At 43.8% G+C, this 14,312-nt stretch overlaps 1 protein-coding gene across 6 annotated transcripts in view; it reads right to left on the bottom strand.

Moving 5' to 3' along the window:
• The window catches only part of VPS13D (vacuolar protein sorting 13 homolog D), a 266,265-nt gene that overhangs the window by 42,443 nt on the left and 209,510 nt on the right, over window positions 1-14,312 (bottom strand). For all 6 annotated transcript variants that reach the window (XM_043924162.1, XM_043924159.1, XM_043924161.1 and 3 more), the window contains one exon: window positions 12,214-12,409. In XM_043924162.1, coding sequence (XP_043780097.1) covers window positions 12,214-12,409 — 196 coding nt within the window. The remainder of the gene's footprint in view (window positions 1-12,213; window positions 12,410-14,312) is intronic.

The following is a 14,312-nucleotide window of genomic DNA, read 5'->3' on the forward strand; positions in this document are numbered from 1 at the left end:
TGTCATCTAAGCCACATAACCACCCGCCGAGGCAGGCATTATCAGTCCTATTCCGTGAGTCAGAGGAATCTCACCCCAGAGATACTGAGGTATCTTGCTCTGGGCCACAGCTAAGAAGCAGCAGTGAGATGACTCACATTCAGGGCTGCCCTCTGACCTTGTGGTACAGACGTGGGAACCAAGCAGGGCTCTGGGAGCCCCTTCTTGATCCCTGCAGATGCTCAGTTTCACTTCACACTGGCCACCACAGCACTCCTTCCCACGTCTTCTCCAGGACTGGGGAAGATCTGAGATTTTATGTTCTTTCCACGTCTCTTTCTGAAACAGGCGCTTCTCTTTGAAGAGAGACCTCTTGCCCTTGGAGTGTCAAGATAAGAAAACTTTCAGCAACTTCCCTTGGAAACTACAAAACACCCATCAGCACCCAGGATCTAAGTACAGTCGCTCACCAGCTGCCAGCCCCTCTGAATAGCTTTTATGGTTCAGTGAGGGGTGGTGACAGGCCCGTGTCACTACCGTGGGGTGTGCTGTTTCTTTCATGTTCCCGGGATCTGACAAGAGCCTTCCACAACCTGTTTCTTTACAACACATGGAATGAGAGATTAAAGACCAGTACCAGACGTAAAGCTGGGGTTGGGACTAGCAATGATCTCTCTCCAGATGCATTCTAAATCTTTCTGGGAAAGAAGGGCCACTGACCGCCCTAAGCAGATGGTGTTCAAAAGCTGTCATGATGATTAAATGAGATAATACATGTAAAATACGTAGGACATAGTAAACATCCACAGGAAAGGTTTAAAAATGTTAGCAGTATTTTTATTTATTGATACCACCAAACTTAAAAGAGTGTTTTAGCAGAAACAATGTATATGGATTTCAGTAAAACTACATTAATTCAGAGCTACTAGCTGGATGTGGAGGAGAAAAGACATCAAGAAAAGACGAATGAATTAGTGAAAAAAATCTAAATTATAGGACTTCTGATTAACTATGACAGATTGAGTCCAGAGACCCCTCTAAAGTGAAAGCGAAGGGATACAAGTGGCATGGATCCAAAAGGATAAAGAGAAGGTGTCAACAACATTTTAGAAGCTGAAGAGCAGATGGACAAGTGGTGCTGAGATGTAAGCCTGAGGGAGTAGCAGCCACAAAGCAGTGAGCTAATTAGTGTATTAACCGCTGAATTTCAGAAAGTAGGGGGTGCACCGAGGAGCTCTGAGTGCTTGGGGCATCAGGGAGGAACAGGGAGGCCTGTCTGTGAGATGGTGAAAACAGGAAAGTTGGGTAGAAGTCTGGATAAGAAGCAGTGAGACAGCAGGGCTCTCCCACCCACAGCTAGCCCGCTCCTCCTCAGCAGAAGATGGGCACCAGCAGGTCCCCACCTGATGCTTCACGGTGAGGCCCCGGGCCCCACACAGAGAGCCCCCAATCTGCAGACTAGCACCTCCTCTCAAGATAGGAGAACACCTCGTCAAAAATCACCAAACATCTGGGAACTGTCTATTCATGAAAGAAAAAGGCCAAAACAAGCAAATGGGAGAAAGAAACTCAGGAGAGAATGAGGGCCTTCACTCTACAGAGGACAGGAACAGGAGGCTGCTAGGGGAAAGCTTTCCAGAGAAAAAAGTGTAACTGATCAATTACTAAGTACATTTTTAAACATATACAGAAGGAATCTTAACGGAAATCAACCTTGAATACTCACTGGAAGGACTAATGCTGAAGCTGAAGCTCTAATACTTTGGCCATCTGATGCAAACAGTCAACTCATTGGAAAAAGACCCTGAAGCTGGAAAAGATTTGAAGGCAGAAGGAGAACAGGATGACAGAGGATGAGATGGCTGGATGGCACCGCTGATGCCATGGACATGAACTCAGACATCCAGGAGATGCCTGAAGGGGGACAGGGAGGCCTGGTGTGCTGCAGTCCACAGGGTTGCAAAGAGTCGGACGTGACCTAGTGACTGAACAACAACAACAACAGGACAGTGTATGGATGTATTAGTAACAGGCAGATGGGAAAAATCTCTTAAAAAGGAGTTACTAACCTCAGAGTGAAAAAGCCAAAAGTAGATAAAAATTTGAGGATAAACTGGGAATAGGTCTATATAAAACTAAGCAAAAATAATAAAAGTGATTATTGGCTCCAGGGAGAAAAAAACAAACTACAAAGTTAAACCAAACTGGAAACATAATCATAGTAACCTACATGGCTTCACTGGGAATATTATTTACATAGAGGCAGCATCACTGACTCAGTGGACATGAATCTGAGCAAGCTCCAGGAGATAGTGGAAGACAGAGGAGCCTGGCAGGCTGCAGTCTATGGGGTTGCAAAGAATTGGACACGACTTAGCGACTGAACAACAACAATGTAAAAGTGGAATTATTGATTTACCAGAAAATGATATAACTATAGTATACTGAAAAATGGGATGGGAGGGGTGCGGGGGACATGTATAGACAGCAATAAGAAGTCAAATGATATCAAGAAATAGCACTATTCTCATTTTTATTCCTTTAGAAACATGGAGGTTAAGTACCTCCAAAATGAAAATACAGCCCAAAGTACTGGAGGTGGCTGCCTCCAGAGGAACAGGAATCAAGGGTTGGGGAAAAATGGGGCAGCTGACTGATGGTTTATTTCTCACAGGAAGAAATCTTTGACTTCTGAAAGTGTGGGTATGCTATTCACTCTGATAAAACAAACTTTAATTTGAAAAGATAAAAAAAAAATTGTCACAAAGAGATCATTAAGGTCAAAATTATATTTTTTAAAAACACTGTTCTTATTAATTGTAGAAACTAAAGACTATTTAGTAAATATGCCTAAGGTGGAAAGAACAATTGGAAAATTAAGAGATAATTATCCAATCATAAACAATTAGTAAAACGATAACGATAATTTATTTTGAAAGGGTTGTGGTGACTTAATAATGTGGGAAAAAATGCCTGTAACTATCAAATATACACCAATACACACCACCAAATATAGACTACCGATACACAAATGCAGTTTGTTTCCAAGAACAAATAGCAAGTCAAATCACTAATAAAGGGGTACTTCAAGAAAGTTATAGGAAACTTGCTTTAATGGACATGTAAGACTAATTCAAGAACATTAACCCACAGACACTTTGATGAGTCTCAGGAATCTGGAAGATTCTTCAAGGCAGTCTGTCCTCCAGTACTGAATATTCTCAGTACTTAATACCTATTATATGCCTGGAATATAGCAGGAGGTCAGTACTTCACCACCTGATGAATTTTTACTGTCAGTTCACCTACATATGAACCAGAGAGCTCTCTGAGCAATCAGGTTAGAATATCACAAGTTCATTAACTAAATTAACAAGGCCCATCAACAGTTCAAACACGAACACATAAACTCTTTGAGGTTCTCATCTTTCCACTAGAAGATGTGAAGGTACCCACACATGCTAATGTGACATGATGATGCCCTGGGAGGTGGATGGGTGCCAGTCTTACTACCCTAACTGTGCTGCTAGAGTAGCTCAGTCAAGTCTAGAGGACCGAGGAGCCCTGTCCTCTGCCCCATCCTGGAGGTACTTAGTGAGGTTACACTACGTTCAGCCAGTCCCAACCCACCAGGGTGATCCATCCTCCTCCTAACGAGAGGTGAAGCACTGTGCTGACTCCCCTTTGAAGTTTTCAGCAGCCCCTGGGATTTTATGATACAGCCTGGGTCACCCCTGCCATTATCTATGTTTGAAGTATGTTTGGGGAAAATCTACTAGGAGCTGTCTCTGGTGTTAACGGAGAACAACGGCCTCATAAAAACTGCTCTCTGCAAGGAGTTCAAAGGAACTTATCCAAATATTGTGGGTTTATCCTGCTCCATCAACTTTGCCAGGGCAGAAAACTGAGGTTTTGCCAAGTAAACTCTGACAGAGAGGTACCCTTTCGATTTCCTGAACAAGCTCAGGGCACTGCTCACACAACCAAGTGGCCTTTTAACAAGATGGACCTTGCACTCTGAAGTCCTCTGCTGAGCACTTACCATGCTGCTGAAGTTAGAATTTATTGGGATAGTAGGTTAACGTGAAGGACTAAATTAGGTAAATTATTGTGAGAGGTCCTTCTGATATGTGGTAAAATCTTCCCAATTGTTACTTCAAGAAACCCAGTAAAAGTCAGGAGCAAACCAGGAGGACTGACAATTGTTGGCAGGAAGCCAAAGTGAAGCATCGCGTTACAGTGGCTCCTACAGTTTAATCCACATTAATCCATCGTTACCGATATGCACTATTTATCAGCAGGTGATGGATCATCACCGTATTTTCAAACAAAATAGCTTGTCAAAGAAATTAACCAGGTAGAGGTATTTGTTGGCCAGTGACATATTCATGAAGTCACAGAAGGTGCAAAGAGTGGCATTGTTTTTTATTTCTGCAAATCTCTTTAACTCTTGCTTAATCGAAAACAGCTGCATTCTCTTATCTGCTTCCACAGCTAACCTGTTGCCATATCACATATTGTGTAGCTTCTGGAAAACTTCTCTGTTCATTCATTAGAGAATGTTATTATAAAAATAGTTGTTTTTCCCTCTGTATATCTATATATGAATACGTAAATATACAAAAATAGGTTTGACCTTACAAATCCCCTGGAAAGTATTGGGGGGGCGGTCCCCAGGGGTCCTTAGAATATATTTTGAGAACCTCTGTCCTAAAAGGACCCATATGTATAAATTATGTGCTAATTAGAAATCCGTGTTCCCTACATATTAAAGTAAATCCACTAAGGATATAGGTTAGTAAACTGTTAACCTGATTTGAGTTCTATATAATACATATGTGTGTGTGTGTTCAGTCCTCAGTAGTGTCTGACTCTTTGTGACCTCATGGACTGTAGCCCGCCAAGCTTCCCTGTCCATAGCATTTTCTGGGGAAGAATACCAGAGTGGGTTGCCATTTCCTCCTCCCGACTCAGGGATTCAGCCTGCTTCTCCTGCATATTCTGCATTGCAGATGGATTCTTGACTGCTGGGCCACTGGGGAAGCCCCACCCATATATAATAAATACAATAAAATTTTGTTTGTGATTAAAATGTTACACTAATTCAATCTCATTCTCCCTCCTTCCTCACCCTGCCATTTGACAAATTAGTGAGAAACTTAGCACAAGTCTGTCTTTGAGAGGCAGTCTGACAAAAAGAGTACTCGAAAAAGGTTTCAGAGTAAGGGAACTTGGAGTTAATAACACCCAAGTCTGCCTTTTCTTCCACCAATGGCTGCAGGCCTTTACTTCTAAAACAGTACTACACTCGTCAGTTCTCTGCTAGCCCATATGGCCTCCATTTATTTCAGAATTATCCTATTGACTAAAGCTCTCTGGGAGCAGGGGCTATGAACTCAAACCTGGATTCTTTTTTTCAGGGAGACTCCAATTTCATCTTGGGCAAAGAGGGATGATTCTGGAAGGGAAAACCATGAAAGACAGAAGATGGCCATCAAAATCTAAAAATAAATAAACCTCATGCCTTGGCAGAGGAATTCCACCAACAGTTAAATGACATTTAATTCTTTTCTAATACAGGGAATACACATTTTTCTCAGGAAGAAATACACTTCTGCTTCTTTTGAAGTTAAAAGCAAAAACCTCAAATGCATATCTTATGTATGTAAGACTGGGGGTCATTCCACAGTTTTAAAAATCAAGTATCTGAACAAGGAAGGGACAACATGTATAAGGACTTGTGTGTGTGTGTGTGTGTGTGTGTGTGCGCCCGTGTGCATGTATGCTCAGACTGACTATTTAATTTTTAAATGGAAGAAACCAGAATCAGAAAGCAATCATACTTTCCATTCTATTTTCTTTGAGCAAAGACCTGCTGGTTGAGACACCAGGACTATATATCAAAGATGTACGTGCCTGAATTCAATTTATTTTTACTTTTGGAAGCAGGATAGTGCCGTTTCCATGAAGTCAGTCATCTCTGCAAGCCAAAAATGGCAAAAAATAGACACTCTCCTTTCTAGAAACGATAATAATGTACCATGACCAAAAAAGTGGTTTTTCCCCTAACAGATAATCTCGCATAAAAATGAGTCATGGGATTTCATAAATGGAAAGGCTTTTCTCAAATATGTGTGTGCAGGAACACACACACTTCTTTTTTTTCCATCAACAGATTTGAGCTTTCCATAAGCTATGTTACAATGAGAATGGATCGTCTGGAGCCTTTGAGTGAAAGGGGAGTACAGTATTTGGAGTTCAGCAAGAGGGAAGAAGTCTGTCTTAGAAAATAAGAGTTCTCTGCTTGTGTTCCTGGGAGAGAAATTTTAACTTATAAGGCATGTTAAGATGTTTCTTAAAAATATCTTATTCTGTAACTTCATCAGCTTAATTTCAGACCCGAGTGAGACATCAAATGTCATTAGCATAGTTCTGAATGTTGTTTCTTCTCCTGGGTGTGCTCAGGAGGATTGAGAGAAGGATCCATCGACGTTCAAGCATTCTCGGGAAAGGCCTGGTGTGGCGAGATCAGGAAGTGAGGACACAGAGTTCTCACCTCATAGTCAGGGGTGAGCAGAAGACAGACAGAGGGGTGCCCCCAGAGCCACAGGGCCACTTTTGGACACCGGAGAGATATGAACAGTCCCTTCCTTTCAGCCAGATGCAACAGTAATTTTTCAGTTTCATCGAAATTGAATTTCTTCTCATGATAAAACTGACATGTCAACTAATGCCCGGGCTGCCCCCAGCAGATGGTTACCAAGCCAACAGACAGATACGCCCAAAGATGAGAAACAGAGCCTGGGTCAAACCTGTTCTAGGTGCTTGCTTTTCACCCAGGCCAATAACCATGGCTTTTTATCGATGCTCGGAGGGTCTGCAGAGTTCATCAAGAAGGAGTATCTTGTACTTCTTAAATGAGCAAGAGGCAGTAGCTATAGGATGACATGGTGTATCTTTCTGAACAGTCGATTTTACTGGGTAGCAATGTAAAAATATTACCTTATTTAGAACAAACATGGGATAAACTGTAAACTCCATTTACAGTTTTAAGATAAAACAGAAACTTTGCAAGAAGTGCTGGACTTGCTCTGCCTCCAGATTCAGGGGGCATTGGTCCACCATCCTCTGCCTTAGAGGGAACATGGTGGAAAAAACTGAGAGCACTGGTATATCCTGGGCTTCCCCAGTGGCTCAGCAGTAAAGAATCTGCCTGCCAATGCATAAGAGATGCGGGTTCAATCCCTGGGTCGGAAAGATCCCCTGGAAGAAGAAACAGCAACCTGCTCCAGTATTCTTGCCTGGAAAATCCCATGGACAGACAAGCCTGGCAGGCTACAGTCCACAGGGTTGCAAATGAGTCAGACACGACTGAGTGACTGGGCATGCATGGATGCACGCATGGTATATCCTAATGACGTTTACATTTTTATTAGATTTTTACCTTTGGAAGTTCCCTAAAGGCTAATGCAAGCCAATTCTGCCTGACGTGTTATGTATAATACACCACAAAGGGCAGACGGCTGCATTCAGAGCACAGCGGTTATGAGCCGTGTTGTCAGACTGGACTGGAAGAGCAGGAGAAGCACTTTCTAAATCCCCTTTGCTGACCTTCTTCTCACCTGCCTGCCCTGACTACACCCAGGCTCTGATGACTCAAGAGGGTCTTAACCCATTTATCCTGGAGAGTTGTGGGTTAGGATGCAAACACTAATAGAAAGGGCTTTGCCTGGAAAAAAAAATCCATTTCCATTTCACATCTAAGAGGCCATTCACGTCAAGTATCTTTAACGAATTTTAGGTGGTATCTTGGGAGTGTTTTCACTTGAAGAAGTCAAATAAGTCCACCATGAATCTTTCCTGTGAAATCAACTGAAAGGTTACTCAAAAACGCTCTGAGCAACTGGAATTTGCATCTATGTGCACAATACGAGGATCCTGGGATTCCAGAATGTTATCAGAGTCCTGATGGTAAGATCCTTAAATGCTGATCTATCATTATCCTTTGGATTCCCCCTTCTTCCTTATCTGACAAATAATGAGATAAGCACCAACACTCCTGAGCTTTGCTAAATTAGTTTGAATATTTTAAGTTCTGCCAACTCCCACCTCTACCCCCTGGTTCTGGGTCTTGACAGAAAAGGTGAAGAAATAGTTTGGAGGAAACCTCAGGGGCTCAGCTTAATACACCTCTAGCTGCTGCTTTCTTGAAATGTCCTGTGACCCCAATGTGTACAACATACAGGTTTCAGAGAAACAAACAAGTAAATAAATAGCTCAAGGTCAGACCCTCCTTTCTTTTCTGTGGTGGATTTTTTGTTGTTGTTGTTGTTTTTGCTGCTGCTGGGTCTCTAAGGTTTTCTACTGAAGTACCTTTTTAAATGCTACCAGCAAACTCCACCCCACATGCAGAGAACTGGACGTGCCTCGGCTTTGGCCTGGTCCCATGAAGTGTTCCTTAGTAGCTCAGTTGGTAAAGAATCTGTCTGCAAATGCAGGAGACCGGGTTCGATTCTGGGGTTGGGAAGATCCCCTGGAGAAGGAAATGGTAACCCACTCCAGTATTCTTGCCTGGAGAATCCCACGGACAGGGGAGCCTGGTGGGCTACACATGACTTTGCAACTAAACCACCACCACCTGAAGGGTGGCGGACTTGTCCACATGGCTTCAGTGGCATTTCAAGTGTGGCTGCCTCAGTGCCATTTTTGTAAACTTTACTTGGGAATGGACAAATGTGGCTCAACACATGGAGACAAGAAGATGCAACCTGAGCCAGCAGAACGTGGCCCTGGAAGAGGCTTTCTTCTTCAGTTCCAAACCACACATACTTGTGCAGTTAACAAATGCAGCAGGGGATACTGGCCCACAGCATTCATGCTGAGGCCAGAGGCTCTGCCGTCCTCCGCCCTCCCCTCTCCCCGACCCCCACCTGCCTTCCCGAGAACTGTGAGACTGCATGGAAATTTCAGGGAAAAGGTAGGTGGCTGCCTTCTTGGAACGCCTGCACACGCCAACAGGGAGAGGAACTTGGAAGTATTTTCATCTCAAGGAACTCAAGTGGGGGGGAGGGGGTTCCCTATAAATAAAATCATGTTCAAATAAACACAGAAAGGAGCCAATATTTCCTGTAAGGCCACTTTTCAGATGGATTACTGGAAGGAATATTCTTTCACAGTTTTATGGCTTACTTTGTTATCATCTGCTTGAAATTTGGGTCGGTTAAAACATAGATGCTAAGATCTAAGCCTTCCCTTGGATGAAATATTACAAAGGAAGCAGAAAGTCTCATTCCAAGAGCAGACTCAGAGGCAGAGCGCCTGGACTCCTGGGTTCTACTGCTGGCTCGGTCCCTGGGCTCAGGTCAGCTCTCGGTCAGAATCTCACTTCTAATCCCTTCAAATCATTTGTTAGTCCCTGTTGTCTAAACAGTGGGGAAAAACCCTGAGTAACACCCCTGGATCCTGTTCAATCAACTGGGATGGTTGGAGATGGTTACAACTCACTTCCAAGAAATCAGGGTGATTTATCCCTTGGGAGAACTGGTACGTTCCTAAGAGATCACAGTGTCATCAGAACAAACCCTTGAGGCACTCAAACGTTTCTCCACCTGCAAAAACCTCTCTGCTCCTTTAATGTGACTTCAAAAATAGTATCATCCAGCAATTTATAGTTCTTTATAACATCCACATTAAAATAACTCTGGTTGGGTTTCAAACCTCTGAGAAAGAATAAACAAACAGGTATATTTATCCCCAGTTCAGAGAGGAAAAAAACTGAGGCTTCAAGGGGGCTTGGAGGCTTGACCAAGGGCCCAAAACTGGTAAGGAAGGGGGTTGGAACCCAGTGCTATTGTTTTCCAGGTTAAGGGATCTTTTCTCTCTAACACATGGCTCCTCATTAATAACCCTATGGTTCGATCTAGACAGATGGACCAAGGGAAATGAGTCCAGAGTTCCAGAAGAAGCTGTGATGCCTTTCACTGCAATGAAGGGTGGAGGGCCAAGTTTCTCTGAGGCCCTAAGTTAGCATGGGTCTAGAGCATGGTACTGTGGCCATGATTCTCCCACTACTGGCTCCTCCAGGAACAGAGAAGAGAGGCAGCAGCTCAACGTCCCCTCTGAACTCCCATGCCCAAGGGCCCATGGCTACCTGGGCCCTCACTTATCACTAGAGCTTTAGTTTATAGGAGGAGTGAGTGACTAGAAGATAGCTGTTCTGGGCAATTCAATTAGACTGGCCAACTGCTATCCGCTTTGAGGCAAAGCGCACAGGTTCCCTGTCCCCCATTACCTGGGAGGTGACTCTTCCTTCTTTTTACCTGGCCAGGTCACACTTTTATGTCAGGCTTCATCTCAAGTATCACTTCCCTAGATACGCCTTTCTTGACCCCACTGACCACACATAAGCAAACCTCTTTCGATTCCTTGCCTCCTCTAATTATATAGTCTCATGGCACTCTGTAAATTTCCTGTGTCATTTATCACAATTTTAGCAAGTAATTACTTCTATGATTATTTGCTTTATGTTTGCTACCCTGTTTGACTGTAAGTCCTCTGAGATTAGGCTCAGCCTTGCTTTCTGCTATATTCCCAGCCTTGAGTTTTCAGGCAATTTTCAATCAATATTTACTCATCAAAAAATGAATGAGTGATAGATACATGCTGACTAACACTAAATAGAACTTTCTGCAGTAAAGCTAGACAACTGGTAAAAATGACAACACCACCTTTCTGCAGCAAGCATTTTGTGCCTTTCTTGAGCTCCTAAAAAGAATGCGAAACTTCATCAAACTTTCCAAACTGACACTGTATAAAATGCAAGTGATTTCTTTCTGGTCAACATCATGAGAGTTCGCAGCACAAAATAATGTTTCTAAATTTAACACATATACCTCAGACTCTTTCGGAAACAAATCACTCTGTCCCTTGACCACTCTAGGATTTTAAGGATAAGAATGGGTCTTCTTGAATTATTCAGGGCCTTCCACTTTACTTGGGCTTCATTGGGTCTTACTGTCCTAACAAAGTACTAGACAGAGACTTCTTGGGCCTCGGGCGGACATGGAGAAACTAACTGGAAATCCTTCTGAAGCCTCCCTCCTGCCCCTTTACCCAGCTTCCTACATGCTTTGAGATACACTCAAGGATTGTTTCAGCTTTGTGTCTGAGAATAGAATGTAACTTCACTTAAGGACTAAACTCCACAGATCCTTTTTTTAAGAAGCAGCTGCTTCCAGATGGAAGACATTCTGGCTGAACACATGACGTGGTCCCCGTCTACAATCTGAAGCATTTCCCCTAGTGCAGTAATGTGTCATCAGTAAGGCTTCCCGGTGACAGAAAATGGATTCATTTTAATTGGGGACGATTTCACTTCAAATCCTATTTGAGGGAGCAATAGGGTGTGGATGTGGCCCAGGCCCTGGGCATTCTAAGGGCCTACTAACTCACTCAGGGGATATCTATTAACCAGGCAGCAGCGAAATCTTCTGGGCTTAAGTGGAGTCTAGCTTGGCTGGGAACTGTAACATTCATTACACCCTTTGTTGATAAGATCCCCAATTAGTCACTCTGGACAAGGGAGGCTAAAATCAGCCACTAACATGAATAGCGGAGTTAAAGTGGTTGGGAGTCTATAGGATTTGGAGCTGTGTGGGCTGTCACTGATTTCCTGTCTCAGCTGGTATCAAGGCAAGACGGCATCCCACAGAAGAACTGCCAGCTTCCTTGGGGAGTTTCTCTGTAAGGTTGGGGGACTGGCTGGCAGTTTCAAGTGGAGGGAGAACTAAGAAGGGACAGACTCCGCAACTGTTGGATTCTCCAACCATGCCACAGGGCCTTGGAGCAAGACACAGCCTGTGGCCTGAGAGTTTTCTTAATGGGTGTTTGGAGGGGTCTACTCAGTTTGGTGAACAGGGGATGTGTGTAAGGATGCCACTGTGTTTCTGATTAGTCTAATTAAAAAAAAAAAATCACACACACACATACACATCCAGTATATGCAGGTATAAATATATAGATACAGATATATAGAAAATGATGCCAGATGTTTATACCTCATTTTCATGTATTTGTATTAGGTAGGTCAGAAATTTTAGTTATGTGTATTCAGTTTTTAAAAAAATCATTTCATTAAGGCAGAAAGTGTATGATCAAACATATCAGTATGGCTCAGGAGAGACAGCAGACCGGGGCTGGAAACTGCAAAAGCCACTCCCCTCCATGACCACTGACCTGGGGCCACTAAGCGTGGCTGTGTCTCTCACCGCCTGGGCTGTTTCTGATGCAAAATCCAGGGCACCTGCCACTGGCTTGGTGACAGTGCCAACAAGCCCTTTCCCAAGGCCAGATATGAAACCGCTGACACCACCTTCTGTTTTCACACCTTCCACGGTTGAGGTTATAACACTGGTCAGTCCACCAATGATACCTAGCAAAAGAGACAAGGGCTGTGGTAACCTGGCCAAGGACAAAAGCAAAAGCATTTAAAGGCAAACCCCTCAATTTCATGCACCTGGCGAGGTAGACATAGGGGCATCTTGTCAACCTCCTGACAGGCAACAGGGAGGCCCATCAAGATGGGGAGGCAGCAGATGTGCCCTTGGAGTTGAAAGTCAGAGAACATGCATCACACGTCAGCCAGAAGGACAGTGTGTTTCAGTTTTGAAAAATCAAAGGAAAGCGAAGAGGTTACCAGTGACTACTTTTTAATTCTAGAGCTTGAATAGCTTATGGGCAAACAGGAGAGGGTGCAGACAGAGGATTAAATCAACGGACCAGCAAATTGGGCCCTTTGGGAAAGTTGGGATCCTGTAAAAGGTAAGGTGGAACAAGAACCAAATATAAATCCTCATAGTTTTCAAGAATATTACGTGACTAGCTAGCACCACTGAATGCCTGCAATGGGGTCAAAACTCCTTCCTGCACACGTTGCTGAAACAGGTGCAGGCAACTGGAGTCGAGGGTAAAGCCCAGACGAAGGGCACTCCCAAGGCTGCCAGCGCCAGCTGGGACCCTAGATACCATTGGTTCAAAAGATTGACCGAGGTCAAAAAGACATTCCAAACATTTTGAAAGGTGATGGCAGTGACCTTAAAGAGCCTCCCAAGTGGCCAGAAGTTGGCAGAGGCTGGAGAGGACGCAGGCAGTGCTAGGAAGAATCGTCTCCAGGATTTGTGCCAGGGACACTCACAGATGTTTACCCTTTGACGGAGGGGGTATGAGGATGCTCTCTCGACTCTTCAGCTCTAGTGAGACAAATTGGTAAAGGAAGTTCCTTGGGTGAGAATATACTAACAATTCACGGCATTTCTTCTGGATTCTGGGTCCACTTGCTCCAGTGAGGCAACAGGCCTTTCCCAAAGTTTAGAACAAAGCTCATGGCAGAGACAGAACATGACTGAACCGGGGTTGAGTGGGGCCGACAGGGGAAACTGAGCCTGACTCCCAGTTTTTAAATCAAGGAGATGGCATTGATTCTGTTTCTTGTTATCGTTTAAGGGTTGTTTTTTGTTTTTGTTTTTTCATCTGAAGGAAGGATCTCACTCTACCGCTTTCATACAATCCAGAGCTTAATGGGTCCCCCTTGGATGAGGCCACTGGTTCTTGGTCTCAGGCTGGCCCGACTGGCTTCTGGAGGCACGGCATGTATTATCTGAAGGATCCTTAGTCTCAGACTGGCCCGGCTGGCTTCTGGAGGTGTTGCACATATTATCTGAAGGATCCCTGGCTTGGAGGGATTTTTCTACTGTGAACCACTCACTCATTTTCTCAGCACACTGGAACACCCATCTAAACAGTGAGGACAGGCATGGTTTCTCTCTGCATCTCAAGGATGCTGGACAGATAAAGACAAGTACACATAGCAAAGCACTTTATAGTCATTAAAAAAAATAAAGTCTTAAAATTGTCTGGTGCACTATCATTACAGTTACTAGAAACAATGATTAAATCTTAGCCCCAAAAGACTGCCCAACAATCAACTTTTAAAGTCCATAAACAGATCAATTTTAGCCAAAGTTCACTGCTAGCTTGATGTCTCCTTGGGGGCTGCTTGCTTTCCAGTTGGGCAGAGGCATTTTGATCCAAACCTTATCATTAGGAAACTTGATAAACAAAAACAAGGAACAATACGATTTTTTACTAGGTATATTCCTTGGTTTTCCTCCAATTGTTACTGAGAGCTTCAGACTATCCATCACCAAGCACGAGCTATACACCAGGTGCCGTGTGAGGTACTGCAGGTACAAAGGTGACCATGTGAGGGTCTTTATCCTCGCCTTGCCCTCAAAGCCTATCAGCGAAGCAAGACACACACAGCTGGCTACACACAC

This window comes from Cervus elaphus, chromosome 14, assembly GCF_910594005.1.
Source record: "Cervus elaphus chromosome 14, mCerEla1.1, whole genome shotgun sequence".
Taxonomy (NCBI): domain Eukaryota; kingdom Metazoa; phylum Chordata; class Mammalia; order Artiodactyla; family Cervidae; genus Cervus; species Cervus elaphus.